The sequence below is a fragment of the Tachypleus tridentatus genome, chromosome 10 (assembly GCF_004210375.1).
Source record: "Tachypleus tridentatus isolate NWPU-2018 chromosome 10, ASM421037v1, whole genome shotgun sequence".
NCBI classification, from domain to species: domain Eukaryota; kingdom Metazoa; phylum Arthropoda; class Merostomata; order Xiphosura; family Limulidae; genus Tachypleus; species Tachypleus tridentatus.
Genome location: NC_134834.1, coordinates 169,604,762 through 169,618,612, shown reverse-complemented (window position 1 = coordinate 169,618,612; position 13,851 = coordinate 169,604,762). Strand labels below are relative to the sequence as shown.

At 30.2% G+C, this 13,851-nt stretch overlaps 1 protein-coding gene across 1 annotated transcript in view; it reads right to left on the bottom strand.

Moving 5' to 3' along the window:
• Positions 1-13,851, bottom strand: part of LOC143230889 (V-type proton ATPase catalytic subunit A-like) — a 53,732-nt gene that overhangs the window by 11,836 nt on the left and 28,045 nt on the right. Inside the window, 4 exon segments of the mRNA XM_076465180.1 lie at positions 183-297; positions 3,206-3,328; positions 3,803-3,911; positions 8,231-8,393. Of these exon segments, the coding sequence (XP_076321295.1) occupies positions 183-297; positions 3,206-3,328; positions 3,803-3,911; positions 8,231-8,393 (510 nt within the window).

Sequence of the window (13,851 nt, the reverse complement as noted above, 5' to 3'; positions counted from 1 at the left end):
CATTAATGTAAACCAGGGTTCCCAACCGGTGGGTTGTGCAAACCAACAGGTGATAATCCTATTTTTCAATGACTTAAACATACAGAAATCAGTCTAAACTCTACTTTTTCATTGCTAAGTGACTTATCCGAATGACAACGTATAAAATAACTAGTCTAGCTATAAATATAGAAATCACTTACGCTCCCACTATAGTAACACTGCCTTCTCTCTCTGGATTTCCTAAACATTTCACTCTACCAGCTCTTTCATAAAAAGAAGCAAGTCGAGCTCCCAAGTAAGCAGGATAGCCAGAATCTAAGTGATTAAAATATTTTACTCAATAACCAATTATCTACTTCATATAAATTCATTACCAAAAATACCTCACGTAAAAAATAAGCCCTAAAAGTTCTTAAAAAACACCTTATATTGAAAACAGAGTATAAATCAATACAAATTGGACTTCTAAGGATACAAAAACTGTTTTACATAAACACATTACATATGCTGAGTAATGATAATGTATTTTGATATTCAAACAAAAAATCTATCATCAATGAAAAGTTTTTATACTCACAATTGTGACTACTCATATTAAACTACTTTACACATTTTGATATTTTTTCAAACAGTATATTAAAATGTATATAGCAAGCATATTATTTTTCAAATTACAAACATTACAAAAATAATTACAAACATCAATTCTTTTTCAAATAAAAATTTGCAATCACTTATTTTTTACACTATTTAAAATAATTTATTTTGTGACGTTTACACTTAGAGGTTCGTACAGAGTACTTGTAGTTATGTAAGAAAATAAAAACGTTTTTTCCAAGCAAAAAATGTGAGATACATTGCTAAAAATTAGTAATAAGATATTTATGTATTAAATAGTTTATTTTTTAATTCTTAGGACTAATAGGTTTATAATTTACTTTGAACATTGTGTACTATTTGCTAGATATTGTGAAAGTACTTACACTTAAATATTTTTTGAAGGCATGTGACTAAAAAACTTCTAGATTAACAGTATTAATTGATCCTATATTGTAAGTAGTACTATACACTTTAACGTCATGCCACCACTGTTTTGTTTGTTTGTTTTTCCAGCTTGATACTGTGCGATTTCTGCACATTATAAACCTGTAACTTTTAATATAACATCCACACTTCCAAGATTGGCAGAAATATTTGTAAAGTTCCAATAATATTACATTACCCACCAAATGAAGATTTCCATTATATATTCAATGTAGATATACACCCAACTCGCAAACATGTACCCCAAGCCTCTGCAATACCATTTGATATGAGCAAGACTTAACTCCAGAAAGAAGCAACACATATTCAGGGTCAAGAAAAACAAGCCTTTACATAACAATTGTTGTAAAATGTAACCTTCTTCTAAGCTAAAAGATTATCTCACATTCACTAACATTCTATATTCTGTTTACAAGAATGTCATTTATGAACATTTGGAAATATTGATAGGAATACCTGAATAACATTGCATTTTTTTCATAGTTTTAAAAGAGTGAAGTATAGCAGTTCAATCATATGTGACAAAAGATGCAGAAATAAAAGAAAACAAAAACTACAACATAACTCAAATATGAAAGTTTTACATTCAGATTACAAAAGATGGAAATGTTAATGGGAGAATTCTGATCTAAGTGACCCCACGAAAGCCGTGGAGCTCTCTAGAGTATCTTGCAACCAATATGCTATTACTGGGATTTCATTATATTCCAAGTAATTCACCTGCTTACTTCAGCTCATTACATGTTATCTACATGACTACTTTGGTTTTGTACGTTTTTTACTACCTTCTTGTCTTGAAGAAACTCAGTTATGACTCTCACTTTAACTACATTTCTCTCTCTCTCTCTCTGCCTTTTAAACAAAGTGTTTCAAAATCATTTTGAAGCATATTCAAATTCTTCCTAAGGACTGAAAAACAAAGACAGTTTACAATACATCATATGATTACATACTCCCATTTTATAGTAGTGGTATGTGCTTATTGGCCATCTTTATTCACCTACACATAATGAAATATAGCTGTGCTGTTACTAATTAAGTCAATAACAGATGAAATTTTCTAATTCACTAACTAGCTGCAACTACATCTGAAGCCTTATGAAAATTACAGATGTTTTAAAAATAATACTGAGTGTTACACTACAAGTTCAAATAAAGCTTAACACTCCTGCGAAAAGACGTTTCTAGTCCTGATTTCTCCAAGCCCGTTCCCCTGGCTGTGGTTTCGCTAGATAGTAGATAGGGACAATGGGAATCTCGTTAATCCATTCATTAATGGATTTAAATGGCAATTTTATTTAAATACAAAATTATTAGCCTAATATTAATAACCTTTCAAGTTGCTCTGGGGCCTATTAGGCCCCACTTTTCGTAGGAGTGTTAAACATATTCTCCATTGATAATCTGTTATAAATGAAAAAAAATGTGCCTGTGTATGTTTTACAGAGATAATTTCTTTACCAACTTACATTCCTTCTGCTTTCTAATTGTCATTATCATATCAGAAGTTCTAAAAACAGAAAGAACTTTCCCATATTACCTGACTGTGACAGTCTCCTTTACTCTATTAAAACAAATCACACAAAATAATTTTTACTACTTTTAGATATACTGAAAAGGGGGAAAATGTACAACTAGTAACAAGTATGTGAGGTGTATACCAACATATATTATTTCACTGCATTTTTCTCAAGTTGATAATGTGTTAAAATAACAAAAAAACATGACAGCAAAGTTATTAATTATCATAATATATTACCAATTTTGAAAAAAAATTTTTTGTCAATAAGATTTTGTTTACCAATTAAACAAAACAAACTAAAATGCATTTCATATAACCATTTTTTCAAAACCATTGGTCTAGCCTAATAAGCAAACAAGTATCTAATAGATTTCCCTTTTCTTTATGGCTTTTGTATCTGCAACCAAGAGAATTAACATTAATGTTTTCTAATGTTTAAAAACTGTGATTATAAACCTTACGCTCAAAACCCAGAAGCTTCAGTAGTTTTAACCCTTTATCATTTATTTACATGAAAAAATATATCAAAATTTAAAGGCCTGCAAGATTTTCACGTACAGATACAGACCTATTTATGTAAGTTATCACAAAATAAAAGAAGCCATGAGGAAAGTTTTTCTGATATTTGCTATACAAATATTGTACTGAACATCATACCTGCAGGCATTTCTGCAAGTCGACCTGAGATTTCTCTCAAGGCTTCAGCCCATCTTGATGTAGAATCCGCCATCATGGAAACATTATAACCCATATCACGGAAATATTCAGAAAGAGTGATGCCTAAATAATAAATTATTTCTTAGTAACTCTAAGGCATGAATTAAATAAAAATACAAATTTTACATTCAAGAGAAATAGGTGATGTCTACTGTGATAACAAAACAATATTCTAATAATCTTTGTTCTGTTGGTTAAGATATGAATATTGTACAAGCAAAGTTTTCTTTCACATTAAAACAAGTAAAAATTGAGAATAACTTCTAACCAGTATTCTTACCAAATACTAAGTTATAAAATTTAACTAATCAAGATTATTATCTCTTAAGTAAGAGTCCTAAATTACTATATTCAGGTGGGTTTTAAAGAACTTAAACTTTGGTTGTTAAAACAAAAATCAAGTTGAAAGCTAGTCCCATACAAAACAATAAGTCAAAAATTACAAAAAGATTGGGAAATGTTCATTATTAATAGTTTTGTCTGTTTTAAGTTAACAATTAAATTTTCCCAGTTTTTCAAGAAATATGACAGTTTCACCAGTATAGATGGAAGCTTCTCTAGCTGCTACTGGCATGTTGGATGTATTAGCTACAAGAGCTGTTCGCTGCATGATGGATTCCACTTGTCCGTCAATTTCTACTGTTAACTAGATAAATCGAGAACAAAGTTTTCTATTTAAATATTATTTAAATTCATCAATTTATTTTTTTAATGTATTATCACCACTTTATCAGGAATTAATCAAACACATGTATGTACCTAACAATAGCTTTTTAACAATGACTTATGGCTGAAGAATTAGATTTAACCCTTAAATGGCTGCCATTATCAGTTGACAATTTTATGCTTTTGTGATGACGAGAAACCCACCTGAAGTGAAAATATATTCTCAAGATGGCTGGTACGAGTATTAAAACTTTAATTAAACTAAGGTACAAAATGTTTCCATCTTCTTAGATCATATTCAGGTTAACTTGAAAATTTCATTTAACCTGATGTCATGCTTTGCGCTCAGTACAGCCATCATCAATTGATAATACACTTTAAAAACATTAGTTGGCAATCCCCTCACATTGTAGTAACTATACCCACCTAAAGCATTGCACCTGAGTCATTTTCTCAGTGTAAGTCATGGAGCAGGAAAGAAAGGGTGCATAAGGTAAGGGAATGAAGTCAAAACTTTTTTCATCAAAAGATGAAGTTGAAGTAATAGCACATGATAATTATTCCAGTGAAGTAGAAAACTTTTAGAATTTTTCATCATCACCAAATTCAATTGTTTCAAGCTCTGAATGTGATTTAGATAGTGAATCAGAATCCATTAGTTCCCACTGGGTAAGGTTTTGATTTTGACCCATTTATTCATTCTTTTAACAGTAGAAACGTTGGACTCGCTCACTCAAATTTTGGCTCATGGATGAACCTGAAAGTATGAATTTTTTACCACTATGTTTGATCAAAGCATAATGAGTCATGCTGTGCAAGAAACAAACAGATATTGAGTTTTGTAAATCCTTGAAAGTAACACTCCCTCTACTTCACAAAGTAAGAACTGGAAAGATACAACCATTGAAAAAACATACATTTTTTTTGCTCTGATGATGCTTATGTAACATGTAAAAAAGCACGTGTTTGCTGATTACTGGATTAATTATCCCTTTATAGGAACTCCAGTTTTTTTTTTTTGGTAAGTATTTGATAAATGTCATTGTTTTGCAGATGATTAAACACGTGGATATTAATGTAGGTAATTAATGCACATTCTCATCTTCGAAGGTGGTTAATAGACATGCTTGTTTACGAAGGTGGTTAACAGACATGCTCGTCTTCAAAGGTGGTTAACAGACATGCTTGTCTTCAAAGGTGGTTAACTCTTTCAGCATAGACTCAGTCCCTTGAACCAACCTAATAACCATTTAGTGCTTGTTAGTTTTCATGCTATAACTTTTAAATAAGTTTATGTTCATGAAATTTGGAAGATTAACAGTAAATGTTACAGGGTTTTGCTACACAAAATATCAGATTTTATTATGGGTTAAGATTTTTTAAGCAATATTTTCCTCATGCCTTTTTTCTTTTCACATGTTGATTATCCAACATGTAAAGTAATTTCAATTTTAGATTAAAAATATTTTTATGCATCACAAAGTGTTCAAATTTCAAAGACAAAATTTTTATAACCTCCAGATCATTATCAAATATTTTATAACAAATACTATTGAATCTCTGTACAGGTTTGATAAGTTTTAACTGAACTTGTAACCACCATAACAAACTAGAAAATTAATAAAAATTATGCTTTTTTCATTCTAGCATTACTACAAGTTATAACACAAAAACACAAATGTTTAGTCAAAGTAGATTAAATCTCATAACATTATACATTCATATATATTTACTATTTTTATTACACCAAACTTTCAAACATGTCTGGCTAACATTACAGAAGTTACGATGATACAGTACATGCATTTGTTATCATATCCAAAAATATAAAACCTATCTTTGCTGTATTTTAGCAGACTAGTATTTTATAAAATACAGTTACATTTCAGTTACAATACATTATGACTATTCATAAATAAGTTCTTAAACTTATTTTTCTTAAAACATAGGACAGTAAATAAATAGGTAAAGAAGTATATCTTTTAGTTACAAACTTTGTGCTCATTTGGGGCCTTTTGTTGGTTGCTAAACCTTATCACAATTTGCATATGGAGAATGAGAAATAAAATAATTTTTTTCATAGTTTTATATAATTTACTATATTAACACCACAGAATTCCACTATTATTTATCAAACGTAGTAACTGAGCTGTATTTGCATCTAGAAAAAATATGAAATTTTGAGCTCACCAAAGTTTCACTTTACCTTTTCAAGTTTAATCTTTGAAAAACTTAGTCTGGTGTCTAAATAATTCAATTACATTGAGAAAGCTACTAGGGAGACATTCTGGGCTTTCAATTGGTTATTCACACATCAGAAACAAAAGTATGTGTAAGCAAAAAGGGTAAGATGAGCACAGTTACTGGGTTTGATTCAGAACACATGGTGATACCTCAGAAAATAGAAAAGACAGGAGATTCTTCTTCAGTAATCTAACTTTTCAATTGGTAATTTCAGTTCCTAATTCACAAGAAACTAAAGGCTTTATATTCAGATATCATAAACATCTAATATGAACCAATGTTGCATTCAACATATCACAACACAAATATCAATATTTAGGTGTTTTTAAAATTTACTTTTAAATTAAGAAATTAAAGTACACTACTAAAAGTTGAATTTTAATCTATAATTTGATACCAAAACCATTGACATACATTCATGAAATAGTACTACAATAAAATATTGAATGTAAGTTAACAAAAAACAATGACATAGCCTTTGACTTGTGTAAATAGGATCAACAGACATACTTGTTTTGGCATGTGACTATTTCCACATGGGGTCAGGTAATCTCGCCAACCTTGTAATCAAACTGAACATCAGAGTTTCCATAATATAATTTTTAATACATTTTGTGTATCTTTATAAAATTTATTATGCTTTCAAAAAACATAATAAGCTGTTATAAAATTATAAAATGTTTTACTTAAATATTTTACTAAATATTTGTCTGTGAATATATTTAGTGTAAAGTGATTTTTCATGTCAAAATTAAAAATACTATTCTTCCTTTGAAATTGTTCACATTTCACTTGTGTAACCTCTGAAACCTCATATTTTATCTGTTATTTTCTCTAATGTTGCACTATATTCTCTTGAAATACCTTGTTACCACAATAAAAAATGTGAAATAAATCTAAATTACCATTTAGTTCTTCCTAGAATGACTGCAGAAAGCTATAAATGTTCATCCTAAATAATTTAAAAACTCATAACAGTTTACATTTGGTGTTACCTGACTTTGTTTTATTGCTCTTTGGACAATTCCTATCTAATAATCCTGCCATAAATGTCCAATTACTCAGTAAACACACAGCTCATAACATAACACAAACATGACTTCTTTTTAAAAAATGTTTTCATTATTATACCAAGTCTTGCCTAACAAGTTCCCTTTTTTTAGTTCCTTTTATAAAAATAAATAGAAATATAGTACTTACCTTTGGCTTCCTCTTTTTCTTACTGTAGGTTATCAATGAAATTTAAACCTTATTTTTCTTGACACTGGTATTAGTGCACTAAATTTCTAATTTCTTAAATAATGTGCCTAGAAACACAAAATAACAACTTGCACAAAGTAACCAATGTCACTACCTATTATATTTAACTAGCTTTCTGACTACAGTATAAAATTCTTAAAGTAATTCCCAAAGAGTTTTTCATCTGGACACCATGAGAGAAACTTTCAAATTAAAGATGAAACACACAACACTCTACTGAAAACAACATAATACATCATTTGGCAGCTTAAAACTAAGTATTTCTATTGGTAACAAATGATATAATAGGAAAGAGAGAGTATTACTGATGATTTTTAAAACGGAGGATGTGACCGGTGGGTGTAGCAAGTAAGTCTGACTTTCTTGTTTATGTCTCTGTTTATTTTATATTAGTACTTTATGTTAAACTACGTACTTCAGAAAGGATGGTAAATAAACTTAAAAATGGACAAGACTTAAGGTTGTGTCATTTACTTTGATCTACCCATACTTAAGAGTTAAACATACTTCTTTCACATGATTCACAAAATTATTTTAGCATATAATTAATAAATATACTTCACTCAGAATGTTATTAATAAACATTTTGGTAAGTGTTTAACAAATAAAACTAGTCTGTACAACATTAATACACCTACTTATTGTGTCAGGTGATTAGCAAGTGTTCCTGGTTGGAAGAGTTATTTATAATCTAGAAAAAACAATTGCATACCATAATAAGGAAGACAATACAGGGTTGATCAAATAATAGTTATAAACAATCAAAATTAAATAAACTATTAAAACAAATCATACTTCTGGAAAATCTCTCAGTACTTCAGACATTTCATTTCCTCTCTCCCCACATCCAACATAGATAATGACATCACTGTTAGAATACTTGGACAGTGACTGGGAGATCACAGTCTTTCCACAACCAAATGCACCAGGTATAGCTGTTGTTCCTCCCTGCACACACCTGAAGATAGTAATTCTATTAAATTATTCTATTCAAGTAATTCTAAATTAATTTACTCATCATCACACATTAGTACTAAGCCTATTATACAGAAAGTCACTGTGCAGTTTGAAAGCAGTGAAAACAGCATTCATTCAGTCTATTTCAAGCCAGCAACTGATAGTGGTGTTTAGAAACAAAATAAGAAGGATCCAAGTCTGTATTGATGCCAACGAGGGTCACTTTCAACATTGTTTATAATTTTCATTTATATTTGCCTCCTGTATTCTATATTGAAACATGTCTATTGATAAATATACAAGTGCATAGTGACTTTCCAAACACCCTGTATTTTTAACACTGCTTTCATGTCTAGTCCCTTACAGGTTTTTAAAAATTAAGAGTTTATAACAATAGTATTCAAACTACATTAAGTTTGCCACACCAACTGCTGACAACGTGTTTTACTCAATCTAGAGATCATCAAACCAGCTGGGACACAGAAAATACATTAGTAATCAAAGCACTATTTACATAAGCCATTTGTTACAACAACAACTGTTGTGGTATGAATGCCTTTTTTAAGATGGTAGAACACGATCATAATTAATTTATCATTTGACATTAGCATTATATCTATTATATTTTGTCGGTTCTATATCTAGCCCCTCACGAATTTTTACAAACTAGAAAAGTTTATATTAATAACATTTCAACTGCATTATATTCACCATATCCATTGCCATGTTAAAAAATTAGTCTTACTACTGTAAAACATGTCTAAGGTGGAATGTCGTGGGACTGAGTAAAATTTGTGGCTTAGACAGTGAACATGCATTTCCTTAATTATATATAATTTTTAAGTGGAACGTTATATTTGCTTGACTGAAGGGAAGTAAGACATTTGTGAATAAAGTTATTATACTGTTAATGCTACATTAGAATAAGAATAAAAATGAGGGTATAATGTAACTTTTCCCTAAATTTTAAAATTAGGGAAGATAGGAATTTATTTTCTTTGTGAAAATTACTTAAAAGGGTAGAATTTTGCACTAAAAAGGCAAATATATTTCTCCAAATCATGAATCTAATATAACTGCGAAAATAACGATAGCAGTAAAAGAACAGAATATATTTAACAAACACTTAGTGCAACAAAATGTCTGAGAATTTATTAATATTTAAACAAATTATTAATTAAATGAGAAATTAATATTTAATCAAAAACATTTTTCCACCTTACTCAGGTTCTAATCCTATTTGTTGATAGATGAGGTAGGTGAAAGATAAGTTTTCTGTCCAAGTTACAGATGTTTTGCTGTGAAAGATAAGTTTTCTGTCCAAGTTACAGATGTTTTGCTGTGAAAGATAAGTTTTCTGTCCAAGTTACAGATGTTTTGCTGTGAAAGATAAGTTTTCTGTCCAAGTTACAGATGTTTTGCTGTGAAAGATAAGTTTTCTGTCCAAGTTACAGATGTTTTGCTGTGAAAGATAAGTTTTCTGTCCAAGTTACAGATGTTTTGCTGTGAAAGATAAGTTTTCTGTCCAAGTTACAGATGTTTTGCTGTGAAAGATAAGTTTTCTGTCCAAGTTACAGATGTTTTGCTGTGAAAGATAAGTTTTCTGTCCAAGTTACAGATGTTTTGCTGTGAAAGATAAGTTTTCTGTCCAAGTTACAGATGTTTTGCTGTGAAAGATAAGTTTTCTGTCCAAGTTACAGATGTTTTGCTGTGAAAGATAAGTTTTCTGTCCAAGTTACAGATGTTTTGCTGTGAAAGATAAGTTTTCTGTCCAAGTTACAGATGTTTTGCTGTGAAAGATAAGTTTTCTGTCCAAGTTACAGATGTTTTGCTGTGAAAGATAAGTTTTCTGTCCAAGTTACAGATGTTTTGCTGTGAAAGATAAGTTTTCTGTCCAAGTTACAGATGTTTTGCTGTGAAAGATAAGTTTTCTGTCCAAGTTACAGATGTTTTGCTGTATAGAGGACCTTTTGTAAGAGAAATCTTAAGATAATTCTGCAAAATTTTGATATTTCCAGCTTGTACAAGCTTCCACCCTATGCAGTTTCCAATTTAGGTTTTACTGTACTAATATCTAATGGCAAGTGAATTATAATTATGCCTTGTCAGCTTGAAAAAGGTTTCACACCATAACAGCCATTCAAATAACTGTTATTCATGAATAATAAAAAATGGTAATTATTTTTTTATGTGGTAACAGCTTTTTATGGTTCACAACAAACCCAGCAGCTTTAACATGGTCATAAAGTTCAAAATGAAGATGTCTATTAATATTTGATCTATTCCAGCAACAAAACTGGTTTTAGTACCATTATACACAATCTAATGATGAACAATACAAACATAAAAGTGGCAAAATGATAACATAATTAATGAACATTTTGGAACACACAAAGTCCATCTTCAGCAAATTCTGACATCAACTACAAAACTATAATTACAAATAACCTAAATGTTGAATAGAAGTTCATGTATTATATTTAAAAATTTGTAATGGTAATATTCAGACACAAAGTGGATAGAGATTCTATAAAGATCAGTAAATAGTTCTTGGAAATCAATGGACAATACTTAAATTAGTAGGTGTATCTACATAATCAGTGATGCTGAGAAAACCCACTAGCAGAGAAATATATATGCAAAAACGGCTCGTTTGGGTTGAGAAAATACTTTACGTAGAAGAGCGAACAACGTTTCGACCTTCTTTTCTCAATATTACCTATTCTCATTTAAACTAGTGGAGTATCAAGTTTATTTATACATTACTATCTACACTCACTTAAACTAGTGGAGTATCAATTTTATACATTACTACCTTACACTCACTTAAAGTACCAGAGCATGAAGATTATACATTAATTACTACCAACACTCACTTAAACTATGAAGTAACAATTTTATACATTACCACCTACACTCATTTAAACCAGTAGTGTATCAATTTTATACATTACCACCTGCACTCAAAGTACCAGAGTATGAAGATTATACATTAATTACTTTCTCAACAATATTTTCTCAACCCAAACGAGTCGTTTTGGCATATATATATATCTACATAGATAATGAGAAAAATTAAAACAAGCTTAATTCAACAAAAGTTATTATCTGAGCTAGAGAAATTTTACTCAATACATTTGTCCTCTCTTTAATCTTAAGTTCCAAATCTGTTTTGCCGTTAGCTAAACCTTGATTCTGTTGACGAGAATTTGATATATAGTGTATCATAATACATAAACTTCTGTTTAAAATTCAAGTTACTATCTGTACTCATAGTAAGAACTTGTTTAAGATGGAATGGGTGTATTTCAAAACATTACTTAAGTATGCTATTTGTCACTTTGCAGTGTTCATCATTAAGCTAAGTTTTCTTTCTTATGATTCAATTAGAAGTAAATATTACAAAAGTTTAGAATGACAAACTGCAATATCTTAAAACCAGCAACCTATCAGATGTAGTAGTGTCAGTTAGTAAAAGAAATTTGCTTACTAACATAAAAAGATGTTGTAATACCAGAGAGTAAAAAGCTCATGGGTAGTGTCATATATACCGTGTTTCTCAGAAAATAAGACAGGGCTTATATTAATTTTCACTCCAAAATATGACACTAGGGCTTATTTTCGGGGGATGTCTTATTTTGATATATTAAAAAAATGAAGTTACAAAGTAAAACTATTAAACTAACCATTTAAAATAAACTATTATTAAACTATTAAACTAACTGATTAATACTTAAACAAACTAATTAACTAACTATTAAACTAATTAATAAATTATTTTTTTTTTATTTCTTTCCTCTTCCTGCCACTCTTAACTAGGGCTTATTTTAAGGGTAGGGCTTATATTAAAACTATCCCCAAAAATCACACTAGGTCTTATTTTATGGGTAGGTCTTATTATCGGAGAAACACGGTAGTGATGCAGTTGTGTTTGAAAGTAAGTTCCATCATGGATGCAGATTTGCCACATATAAAAAGAGGCAAATTCAATATTCAAACATGAACAATTTTCTGAGCAACAACTTCAGTCAAATATATATGCAAAATCAACAAATTTTTATTCTCTATAAATATCCAATACTTTTGTTGTAACTTAAAAAAATAAGATAATTAGTGTGGCTTACATTAATAAAACTTAAGCCACGTTACCAGCCACGTCGTGAAGTTTATTAACACTTTTCTTCACTCTTTTTCTCTGTCACCAATTTTCTGACATCCATTCTTTCCATCAAAATTTTAACTAACATACTTTGCCAAAAATGACTTATTATAGTTACCGTTTCTGTACTGAAAAGCACATATTAATATAAACAATAATAAGTAATTGTTCTCAGAACTTACACAAAAATTTAATCATTTTGACAGATCAGTTTAATAATTTGGTTTCAAATGATTTTGTGAGCTGATATATCACACTACATTAATAGTGATGTTTAACAAATATTTTGATGTAATTATAATTTTATTCTGTTTTAGACTGTTGTTTTTCAAAGAAAAGGACCATTAAAAGTTGATCAAGTTAGTTTTAGAGTTTCTTTTCCTGTCTATATAAAGTACTGGAAATAATTTTGGCAATCTACAGGTGATACACATACAGAAATTACAAACAATAAGTTGGTTGATTGATTGGCATTTTATGGCACAAAGCAACTAGGCTATCTGCACCAAACAACCAGTAAAAAAAAACAATTAAAAGTAAAATAAAATTATTAAAATTCATAAAAAGGAATCATTTTAAAGCAAAAGAAAGTCTAATTTTTAAATTAAAAACTTAAATAGTGTTAAAAAGGCAAACATCCCTTAAAAACTAAAAACATTTGTCGGGTGGACAGTGTCACCATCGCCAATGACATTTTCCAGCATCAGGAGTAAACCTTGGGACAAATTAAATCTAAAATGGTGTTGTCATTAGAGAGTCATAACAATGACATGGTGGTAAGATGTAGACTGTTGTGGCCTGAGTGTCACACAGACAACAAACTGATGCATCAGTCCTGGATAAAAGAAAACGAGTAAAAAGACAGTGACCAATGCATGGTCTAGTTAGGACACCTTCCTCTTTCCAATATTACAGAAACAAGACAGCCAAAGTCCAATGAAGGGTTTTATCTGAAACAGCTTGTTTTCACATCGCTCACTCCAAGTCAACTGCAAACTGGCACAGAGCTGAGCCTTGAATACAGAACCATAGTCTATGTATAGAACAGGCACAGCAGTGATAGTGCTAGAGCAGACACATTTAACTGCAGTGTCGGCGAGCTCATTCCTGTGAATACCAATGTGGCCTGGTATCCAGAAGAACTGTATAGAAGTAAATGTTAAAGAGAAATGAGCTAATTGGTTTTGATCACATTGCTCACTCCAAGTCAACTGCAAACTGGCACAGAGCTGAGCCTTGAATACAGAACCATAGTCTATGTATAGAACAGGCACAGCAGTGATAGTGCTAGAGCAGACAC